Source organism: Conger conger, chromosome 2 (assembly GCF_963514075.1).
Source record: "Conger conger chromosome 2, fConCon1.1, whole genome shotgun sequence".
In the NCBI taxonomy this organism is placed as follows: Eukaryota; Metazoa; Chordata; class Actinopteri; order Anguilliformes; family Congridae; genus Conger; species Conger conger.
This window is the reverse complement of record NC_083761.1, coordinates 43,741,924-43,753,460: the sequence shown is the minus strand read 5'-3', so window position 1 is coordinate 43,753,460 and position 11,537 is coordinate 43,741,924. Positions and strand designations below refer to the sequence as shown.

Sequence of the window (11,537 nt, the reverse complement as noted above, 5' to 3'; positions counted from 1 at the left end):
TGTATATAGCCTACAAATGTCCTCAAATCTTGTCACTTTTCCTGACCATAGTTGGCTTCAGTGAAGTTTCAACTTACCAGGAGGGCTCATTCAAATCCCTTATTTTTTCCTCGTTTTCCTTTCCTTTCTCCTGACCCGGAAAACGATCGAGCTCCACCATCTTTAAGGACATTCCTTTGAGCAAGAAAACATCTACGCATCCTTTGTGAGTATTTTTTCAGAAAACCTGACGTATAAACGATCGACCTCTCCCCATCTGCCGTATGTAACTGAAGTTTGAAGGAGCAAGGACATTCCATTTGTCTAATTCACAGCTTGGACTTCCCCATAGTTACTTATTTTTCTTTAATCTTTTCCTATCCTCTCCCGATGGGTGGGCAAGAAAAGGAGAAAAGGGAGAAGAAAAAAAACAAAAAACTCCAGTTTGAGAGATGCCTAGTTGAATTCTGAGGTAACTCCACGAATAAAATCTACATTCATTCCACTGCGTTAAGTGAGTGAAGAGACAAACGGCGTTGATACCATGAAGCAGATGGTATTTATTTGCAGACTTGTTTGTTTCCCGATTTTGCAAATGTAGTCAATACATTCAAAAAGGATGTAGTGGCAATCTCAAAGCAACTAGACAGTGCCCTACCACAACTAAAAGCTCTTAAAGCCACAAAACGCATTCTCTAACATTCTGTAGCAATACAAGTAGCCTACTGAGATGGAAATGCCATTAACTAGTTTTTAAGTTGATCAAGGATATTTGCTGTAATAGATTAATCAAAATTGAAAAAGTGGAATAGTAGAATTACTTTATTCTACATTCATATTTTTGATGCCTGAAAATTGGGGGACTGTAAAAAAAAAAAAAAAAAGGTTCTATAATTTCTCATTTCTGAATTTCCCGATATGGATGAACATACCCTCAAATTAAAGCTGACAGTCTGCACATCAGTAGAGTACAGAACCAAAATAACAAAAAATGTGTCACTGTCCATTGAATTATGGTGCGCATTGCTCACTGTATAGGTTTACTTTTGGAGATTTGACCCTCAAATGAATCCCTGGTGACAAAAAGTACCAAATATCTCTAAAAGAAAAATAGATGCACATTTTTGAGGCAAGATATTAATTTACATGAAAACGTATCCCTACATACTAATTCACAAAAAAAAAAAAAAGGGTTTATCGACCTCAAACTAACATTTCATGCCACAATGCATTTTTCATTGTGACACCCGACAAACTTTAAATGGCTCGACTAGCAGAAAATAAATACAGTATGAGTATGAAGCTTAAATTCAGGAATTTTCATCTCCTGGAGTTGACATGGAATGGCCCATATGCCACCAGTGTCACACATCCATAGTAAGTATTGCTGTCTTTTTATACAAAGGTTCCTGAAGGTGTACATGCACATAATTTACAAGCTACTTGCCACATGTAAGCCATATTTTCTGTTAAGTATGCCAGAGTAAAAATCATTCTTCATTAGCCGTGTTCAGACAAGTCCATAAATGCTATTAACCCAGCAAGTGCCGGCTAGTCCTTGGTTGTGTGAAGAGAAGCCATTAGATTGGCAGTTAATATGGCAACGTTCTGTGCTCCAGGTGTGAAATTTGCTAGTCAGCACCCAGTCAACTTGTGGATTGCAGTAATCCCCCATATATCCATCTGAAGTAGCCAAACGTTTGCCAGCGCAGTGCTTAGAAAAGAAGAAAGCACTCTGAACTGTGCAAAATATTTAACTGAATGTAAATTACTTGCGCGCGCACTCTGAAAAGCAAGAACCTGACAAAGGCAGGAAGACCAATCCCAAGATTCCATAAACCTTTATTATAAAGAACTTTTTACTGCAAGATGACTGCCTGTCAATGACATGTTCAATAAGACAGGATATAATAACTTTGTAGTTCACATGGTAATCTGGGAAACTGTACAGATTTAATCAGGAAAGTGAAGCCTTGAATGGATGGAAGTGCTGAGAGATCCTATTTGATGCTGGTCCATGGAAGCAAAAAAAAAAGAAAAAAAAAAGTCCCACACACAACCACAGGCATTTTCCTGCCTTGGCATCAGAGCTGGAGTCCGCGTAGGAAGCACTGTCTTCCTGCTCATAAGTCAACGTGTCATGAGAGCTAATGGTCATCTCAGGCTGGGGCAGAATCTGAATTTAGTTCCGTGGATGCTCAAGCGATTCTTTCTCCGATGGTCATCTCTGTACAAGTTTGAAATGGGTACATTACAGAAGGCACAATCCTTTGGATAAGCTCAGCTGTCAGCCGGTTGCCTGGGGCAACACAAACAGACCTGCAGATCACAGCACACTATTCACCAATGCACCATCTTCCCAAAACAAAAACAAATAAACTCACCACTGTCATTTACAGAACACATATGAAAAAGGTATTTTTGTACAATACAGGGTAAATTCTAAAAATACATGGGTTTTGATAAAATATACATGCTTAGCATTTGCTTTGTGTTCAGTGTTTTAATCTCATTCCACCACTTCTGTACATTTTTCAATATTACCAGGAACTACAAACCCCTTAAACTACAAGCCAGTCAAACAGCAAACCTATTTACAGTGAGCTAGATTACAGTGGAGAACAGATTGTGACCTCCATTTAGAGTGGTCTGGAAAATAATACAAATTCAAAATAAAATTATTGCAGTATATTACAATCATAAACGATACATGCTACAACAGCAGCATCTAAATGCAAATATTTCAGTGCAATAAAAATGTTCCATGAAGACCAGGAGCATTACCTTTGACCTGTCTTTATTCTGAGTCTTTAAATTGGACAAAGATATGAGGGTTTCTTTGTAGGCATGAGAAAGGAAGGACAAGTTTGGTGTTGCCAAGCTATTCGGTAACATTTACAGATCAGTTTTGCTTTAGAATGAGCCGTTGTTGGAGTATCAACATCTATATGTTGTAAAGCATGCTCATTTCAATTTCATGAATAAAGAATTTGCAGATACCCTGGGCTAACCATTATTCATAGCTTATGTTGCCAAGAAATTTGATTTTCTCAGAAGTCTCAGAATACATAATATGCATCACTTAATTTAAATCTTGTACCATATCTGAAAATGTTTTATCATTGATAAATTACAAAATAGACCAAATGAAGTTGACCAGGCTGTATAACAGAATTGAGCTGCACTAAAGTTAAAGGAGATGTCAGTAACAAAGGTATTTAAGCCACTCAATTTTTGGACAGGGGTTAATATTTCCAAGTCACAGCCACTCCTCGTTTGTGAAGTGAACACACAGATTCAATTTATGGCTTCAACCACTGCATCTCTTTGGCTATAGGAAAGAGATCAAACAATATTGTTTATATAACAACAGTAGAAAAAAAACCCCATAGGTTTTCCTGGCTTCCCTTGATAACACAGATGTTTCTTTCAGGCCCTGTCCCAGAATTTGGAAGTGTCTAGCGGAGGACTTCTCCCCACTTGACTTTCACAACACCGTCCTCCCAATTCTGCAGCTCCCTCCGATGTCCCATTTATGATTTCTCTGGACTGAAGCCTTATTACTTCAGACACAGGGCGTCTGTTGCACTGCCTTCTGGATAGACAGTGGCCCCTGCAGCTCTGGTTGGAGTGGGAGGTGACAGGGCGGATACGGTTCATGCCGCAGGAGGCTGGCAAGCTCTCCCTGAGATACCACCCCCCCCCCCCCCCAGACGCTGGCTGGCCTCAGGAGCCGTGGTTGGGGGGGTGCTGGAGGTCCTGTCCCGAGAAAATGGGGTGCAGCAGGGGGTGCAAGTGCAGGGCAGCAGCAGCTGCGGCGGCATTGGGCCGGGGCGCAAAGAGAGTGGGGTAGAGGGCCGTGTGCGGGACGTGATGCAGGGCCAGCGGGGTGTGGTGGAGAGCAGAGGCAGGGATGATGTGGATGGGCTGGCCGGAGAGGAAGGCAGTGTGGTGAGCGGGAATGAGTGAGTGCCCCAGCGAGTGGCCCAGAGAGTGGCCGAGTGGAGAAAGGGAGATGGGGGTGAGGTGGTGCTGGGGGATGTGGTGCACCTGGGCCAGCTGGTGGGGGTGCGGGTGCTGTGCGTGGGGGTGGATGCCGATGGCGGCCGCAGTGGCCGCGTGGTGCTGCAGGAGGGCGTGCTGCATGGTGGTGAGGGAGCTGGCCGAAGGAGAGGCGGCCGGCTGCTGGATGTGGATCTGCTGCAGGGCGGGAGGGGGCGGCGCAGGAGCAAGGTTGGCAGGGAGAGCCGCTGCGGCTGCCGCAGACGGGAAGCTCTTGACCTGCTTGGCCAGCAGCTGCTGCTGGATGTGCTGTTGGGCAGCCTGCTGAAGCTTACTGTACTTCTCCATCTCCTCCGGGGTGAAGGTGATGGGCTGGCTCTCCAGAGGAGCCAAAGAAGAGTCGTCGTCCTCCTCCATACCCATGTCTTCTTCCTCCAAGCCGGGGTGCGGGTACCCAGGGTAGGGGTGCATGGGATGCTGCTGGGCCACATGATGCTGCATGTCAGGCAGGAGGCACTCCAGTACTGAGTTGGGTACCTCTTGTCCGGGCTCAGGGGGGTACGGTTGCACCAGCATGTTGGGGTCCCGCTCAAACATCCGTGGCTCTGGTAGTGCCTGCGTCTCAGGGACGGGGAGCTGCACCGTGTCCTGCACCACCCCCTTCTGCGTCACATCCTCAAGTTGCTGTGGGGGCTGAGGAGCGGGCGGGGGAGGTGGGAACTCCCGGATGGGCTCCACGAGGATCACCTCGGCCCCGGCCTCTGCGCCCTTGCCCGGGGTCTCCTTCTCCACCTCCTCCGGCCTCCGCAGGGATAGAAGCGGGGACTTCTTACCCATTGGATGCTTCCCAAACAGGGGCAGCATCGCTTTGTTCCCCAAGGTTGGGGGCAGCTTGGGCCCAAAGTATCCCTGTGGGGGGTCCTTGAGCTTGATGCCTGGCTTCGCTCCAGGCACAGTCTCATCCGGACCCTTGCGGGACTGCACCCTCTCGAGCAGTTGCCTGGCAGTTAGGGAGTTACGTTCCCCTCCGCCACCCAAACCGGCCTTCCCTGTCCCACCACCCCTGTGCAGGGAGGATGACGAATTGCTGTTGCGCGCAGAGTCCTTGCGCGCGGGGCCATGCGAGGAGGAGCGGGGCGACTGCGAGCGGTAGATGCGAGAGTGGCTGAAGTTGCGGTGGCCGCTGGAGCTGTTGTGCCGGCGGGAGGAGGAGCCCTTGGCGGAGCTGGAGGAGCGGCTGGCCGAGCTGTGGCTACGGCTGTAGCTGCTGCGCCTCCAGGAGCGCGGCGTGCTGCTGCTGCTGGAGCTGCGAGAGCTACTGCGGCGGTGTCGCCGATGCCTGCTCCGCCGGCCGTGGCTCCGCGAGCGGCTGGAGTCCGCCTCCGAGGACGAGGATGTGTAGCGCCGCCGCCGGCCTCTGCGCCGGGTCCCGCCACGCCGCCCGTAATCCGAGCCGGAGGAACGCTTGGAGCGCCGGCCGCCGTTGCTGTAGTCGCTGTAGCTGTCACTGTAGCTGCGGCTGCGGTGGCTGTAGCGGCTGCTGCCCACTGAGGAGCGCTCCGAGCTGCTGGAGTACGACTGGCTGCGCGAGGAGGGGCCCCGCCCCCGGCGGCGAGAGGAACGGCTACGGGAGCGCTCAGAGTCCTCCTCGCTGTAGCGCCTGTGCTTCTGCCGGGGCGTGGAGTTTTGGTGGGAGCGATGGGAGGAGCCCCCGTCCTCACTCTCGCTGCTGGCCTGCCTGCTGCCCCGACCGCTCCCACTGCTCGAGCGTTTCTGGGCGGAGGTGGAGGCGCTGGATGCTGTGGTTCCAGGGTCAGGCTTGTGCCGCTTGGCACTGCAGTGTCCTTCTGCTGGGCCAGATTTCTGAGGGCCTTTCCCTCCTTCCCTCTCCTCAGACTCTGGTTTTTGTGGCTCATCCTTCAGCCGCTTCCTCTTCCCCGAAGCAGACCCTTCCGCAGCTCCTGAAGCTCCGGCCCCCGCTCCCGCATCATCCTCCTCCTCTCCTCCCTTGTCCTCTGGTGCTTGGGTCTTACTTTTCTTTCGCTTGTGCTTTTTCTTCTTCTTTGTTTTTTCTCCTGGGACCTCCGTCTCTGTCTCTCCCTCAGCTGCCTCTTTCTCTTTCCTCTTCGAATGCTTACCGGACTTCTTATGCTTCTTTTTTTTCTTCTTTTTCTTTTTTTTGCTGCTTTTTTCCTTTTCTTTCTGTGGGGTCTTCTCCTCTTCCCTTCCCTCAGTGACCCCTTCCTTCACAGTGGGGCTCGCTTTGCTCTTCGCGCTGGGTCCCGGGACCTCAGCTCCACACACCCCTTGGACAAGCTCTTGCTTGACTCCTTCTGGACCAGCCCCTTCGGACTTGGCAGGTTTGGCGTTGGGATCTGCGGAGCGGGTAGCCCTCCCGGCACGAGCCCCTCTGTTGCGGGAGAGCTTGAAGTCAAAGTAAAGGGGATTACAGCTGTAGGAGAGCGAGGGCTGAGCTTGTGTGAATTCCAGCAGCTCTGTAGGCCACTGAAGCATGGTGCTTTCATCCTTACTGAGTACAGGGAAGAAGGGGCTGGTAGGAAGGCGGGGACCTGTGTGGGGCTCACGTGCCCTCTGGCTGCAGTCCTCTGGAGTTGTTATGGGCAGGGCGGCAGGAGGATGCTCGGCTGCAGGTTCCGTCTTCACGCCAGTCACAGAAGTCGCGGGCTCTACGGCTTCAGTTCGATCAGCCTTGTCAACCTTTTTCTCCATCTCGGCTTCCCCAGATCCACCCTTCTTGCTTGTGGGGTTGACCGTGGTAGTGGCAGCTGTCCCTTCGCCCTCATGGTCGCTGCTCTGGTCCGATGCCTTCATGAACACGAGGAACTGGAATTTGGGCTTGACCCGGCAGTGGGCCGGGGGCATGTAGTGGTAGTACTGAGGCTCCTGCCCAGAGAAGCCTTCATCCTTCTTCATCATCATCTTCAGCTTAGAGAGCGTGGAGGCCAGGGATCCCCCCTCATCAGGCTGCTGCGTGTCCTCCTCTGCGGGGTTCTCGGTGCTGGCTGCACTGGGGGTCCCTGTGGCCTCCTCTTCTTCTTGGCTCTCCTCTGCCTGGGCCTCCTCACCCTGATCAGCAAACACGGCGGCTGCAGTCTCCAGCTTGACCGGAGCCTTCTTGGCCAAGGAGAAGGACACACTGACTTTGGGCATTAGAGAAATGGTGGGGGAGGGGGAGGAGCTGTTCTGGTTTACAGCAGCGCTGATTGCCGAGGACGGCTTAGGCGACGAGGCGTTGGACAGGGAGTTCTCCTCCCGCGGAGACCCCTCTCCTGCGCAGTCTGAGACGGGCACTCCCTCAGGGTTTTGGGCACACTCCTCGTTGCTCTCCCCGTCGACTGCCACGGTGGTGGGCTTAAACATGGGGCCACTACCAAGTGCACTGCAAAACAGATTCAGGAACAGCATGCCTTTCACACAGTTGTCATGACATTTTAATTCCTCATCAATATAAACTCAAAATACAATTAAGAATGTCTCCTGTCTGGTCACCTTTTGCCATTGGTTTTAAAAGACTGAGGCCTATGTTTTTGGCATCAAGACATTTAATTGTTGTTGATTTGTCCGAAAAGTAATTCTGCTGGTTGGTGCTTGCAAGACAAGTTACCTTGGCTAATACTGAAATCAGAACTATAAATGTAGCACACAGCCGTGTGTTTGTATGCAGCATGTGAAGTGTTGTTGGTGGCCCTGCGTTGCAGGAGCCCGTTTGGCCTGCAGAGGGCAGCAGTGACTCACCAGTCCTGCTGCTTCCTCTGCTCCGCAAGCTCATGCAACCGCCGCAGCATCTTCTCCTGCTTCCTCTCATCCCTGCGCGAGCGCGACGACACATTCCTGGCAAACTCCCGCTGCTTCAGCTCCTTCAGCCTCTGCGGCGCAGCGTGGCACAGTCGAAGTGGGGGAGGGGGGTTGCAGCAGGGAGCAGGACAGAAGAGGAGGAAAAACAAATAAACATACTCAGACTACTCTCAAAGCAGGCTTATTGAGTAGTACCGAGGCAACACGACGGATGGCCTACAGGATCTGCTGAAAACCTCTCCGTACTACACCGGCGATGACACAGCACAGCACGTGTACACCAAAAATCTGATGGGAACAAGGCCGATTGCGATTCTTGTAGAAAATTGACTGAAATAGTAATGTGAGCTCCCATTCTTCTTCAAAATGTGGTTATTTAAGTTGGTCCGATATTGGGAAAGTGTTGTGATTAAGTAAGAAAAAAGGACAAGTCTATCAGCACAAGCACCAAAACCTACAGCACCTCCTCCTGGGCCCCAAAGCCACTGCACTTATACCACCACACCACCAAAGAGGGTTTGGACACAGGGTCTTACCTGCGTCCCACTGTGCCCGCACCATCTTTGCTTTGGCTTTCAGAGAAGAGGGTTATTGGGTTTGTCCAATGGTGTCTATGCGTGGGCACGTGCGTATCGTTGAGTAGAAATAAATAGCCATGAACAAGCAGCGGGTTAGGAGGAAACAGCCACATTATGTCTACTGCACTCACTGTTGCCATGTGTGCACTCTAATGCAGACTGCAGGGCAGGAGTGGAGGGAGGGGGGGCTGTAAGGGGGATTAGTAATGGAGAAACAGGGCAGCTATAAGGTTAGCCTGTGCCAACAACAAAGGGAGCACCTGAAAGAAGGAAGAAAATCAGAAATCAAAGCAGTATCCTGTCTTCCAGAGGGTCAGTGACCTAATTTGGTCATTTTAAAACCTGCTTCTAGTTCTCTTGATCATGAAGTCGACTGTCCACTTCAGCATTTTAAAGAGGTTTTGAAATGGCATACATTGACAGACACGGACTGATTGTCAAGGCAAAGGACTTGGTTTAACACGGTTTAAGATATTGACCCGCTAAAGAGAGGACATTGCCTTGAGTGAGAGACACACCATGAGAGGACGAGTGAAAGAAGAGGAGGATGAGGAATAATGGGACACTCGCTCACAACATGATGTGGAGCTGAGGGGGGCAGCAGCCAGTAGGACAGCGAGTAGAGAGACTCACGCAGGAAGTCTGGATGCCCACTTATACAGAGGGGTTTGCTGGCAATACATCGGCTGAAAAATGTTAAACAATTGCAGAACAAAAAACAAAAAAAAAGAAGAAATAAACAGAAAAATGTAAAAACTCCGGAGTACTCTTCCTTTTTCAAAGGATAAGGGCTGGGGATAAAGCATTACATGGCAAGCAGTCTCTACCAATGAGGATTCAGCACAGGGCTGAATGGGTGGGGCAGGGAGAGCGTGGTGAAAAGAAGGTCAAAATGATAAGCTATGTTACGGTCACATTCTCCAGAACTTATGGATGGACCTCGTTTTCACACCCGTGTGCCGCGTAACATCGTAATGTGCACTGTGTTCTGAGGAGTGGAAAACCAAGCTGCTGGCTGAACTGGGTAAAGCTCTATGTCAGTTCTAATGAACAATGACTAAATGGAAAAATTAATACAATTCACATTTATATCTTAGACATTCAAATTCACCACACAGAAAACTAGAAAAAATGCAAACGGCAAGCAATTAAAGTGGTCAATTTATTCTGCAGTAATAGCTCATGTAACTCGTTAAGTAGAAGTGTGTGTGTGTGTGTGTGTGTGTGTGTGTGTGTGTGATATGGAGGCCAGACGGAAGGGAAAAGCCAAATGCAAAACAAACAGCCAACCAGCACGTGCAACTCCAGCAGTATACACTGTAATACAGTCACTAATATAGCATATTATAATTCATGTATTACATTCTGGAAATGACAAATGACAAATGTAACATGGAAATGTCTTAAGTGAATTGAAAATGCTCACTCTGCTTCTATTTACTTCTTATGGATTAATACTCACACGTAACACAAAGCAATGAGGAACAAGTCAGTTTGTTCTACTAAGATATATAAAAAATAAAAGTGTGTAATTTGTTCAATCAAGTTCATTAACTGTGATTGAAACTCATTGAAGAAAATTCATTTCTGGTCTAAGAGGCAGAAATGTATAAAATCCTAAAGGGCTCACAAACATTCTCTCTGTACATTTTGAAAAGTACTACATAATAAAAACTAACCAAATAGGTAGGACTGACAACTACCCTCATGAAATGTGCTTTTGGAAATCCCAGAATCCCAGGTTTTTAACAATGCACCTGTAGGGACATGGAGGAAATGACACATTTGGTAGTTATTTCTCAGTGCAGACGGTCTTTCATGCAGAAAAGATCCCCACAGATCCAGATCAGTCACACCTTTTCCATGTGGGTGTTTGCAGCGCAAATGGAGATGAACTTGAGTGCGGGAAAAATACCACGAGCAAGCAGTCAGTAACCGCAGCTTCCTACATGGCAGGGGCGAGCAGGGCAGGTGGCCTACCTGCTTGTGAGCGTGGTCGTAGGAGTTGATGTGATTGTCAAACTCCTGATGTTTCTGGTACTGTTTGTCACACAGCTCACAGTAGAAGTTGGCCCTCAGGTCCTCCAGAGCTTTGGCGATGGCTTTCTCTTTCTCAGCATAATCCTACACAGACATAGCACATAAACTTTATATAAAACTTAAAACCTCATATAAACTTCATGCTCTGTTAAATGTTTGAGATGGGAAAGGGTTAGCAGAGTTTATTCAGGGGCAAATTCTTTAGGATGACCAATGCTCAGTCTTGAAGTATTGGTTCACTGTTGTGTGTGATGAAAATCCATCAGTATCACAGCAGATACATGAAGAACCCTGATAAACTCCCAACTGGGGGGAAGAAAATGACTGATTTATGCTGATTGTATTCAGCCAGTCAGGCAGCATCTGTGTTTGAACCCACATCTGTAAGTAAACAAAACAACTGAAAACCTTTGTGCGCATGAACATCGTCTGCAGGAGGCCACATCACCACCGAGAGCTTCAGTAGGTATGCCACTAGGCCCTTTGTCTGGGGAACTGTGAATCGGCAAATCGTAGCTCTGGTGCATTGCTACAGCAGACCCCATGACATTGACCTTCTTTCGTTTTTGTAATTTTTACCATTATATTCTAGGTTTGACAAATATAGAGGAGAAACAACGGTAACTGGTGCAATTTCTGTCAGGCCGCTTAAAACCTAGATGTACAATCTTTCAACAGACCAAAACAGGATACAGTCCCAATATTTGTACACAATAATTCAGTCAACCTTGTATAGCTACCAGCAGTAGCCAAAACCTCATCAGGAAACCATTTTATGGCATAGCAAAAATAGTGCAGACGAAAACAGTAGGGATATAAATAAATTTGAGTGGGTAAACAAAAATGCGAAACACAACTTCCAATTAGGAGGAGAAAGAGCAAAGCTGTTACTGGAATGGGCAGAAGCACCAAAATGCTGCTCCATTAGCAGAAGACTAGAGGAGAAGCAAATGGAATTTGTAGAAGTCTATATCAACCCTGCAGCCCTTACATATGACCCTCAGCCAGGAGTACTCTTCATTCTTCTCTAACCAGGTGAGTTCAATCTCTGATCAATCAGAAGGCTGGGTACAGAAACCCGGTACCACTGTGACAAGTTCCCATACAACCGGTACCTAACTA

At 48.5% G+C, this 11,537-nt stretch overlaps 1 protein-coding gene across 6 annotated transcripts in view; it reads right to left on the bottom strand.

Moving 5' to 3' along the window:
- Window positions 1-1,805: 1,805 nt before the first annotated feature.
- Window positions 1,806-11,537, bottom strand: part of gpatch8 (G patch domain containing 8) — a 58,148-nt gene continuing 48,416 nt past the window's right edge. For 5 of the 6 annotated variants that reach the window (XM_061225986.1, XM_061226012.1, XM_061225995.1 and 2 more), the window contains 3 exons: window positions 10,356-10,499; window positions 7,738-7,868; window positions 1,806-7,381 (listed from right to left, as the gene is read on the bottom strand). In XM_061225986.1, the coding sequence (XP_061081970.1) occupies window positions 3,706-7,381; window positions 7,738-7,868; window positions 10,356-10,499 (3,951 nt within the window). In that variant the 3' untranslated portion in view covers window positions 1,806-3,705. The other variant, XM_061226033.1, reaches the window with a different exon arrangement.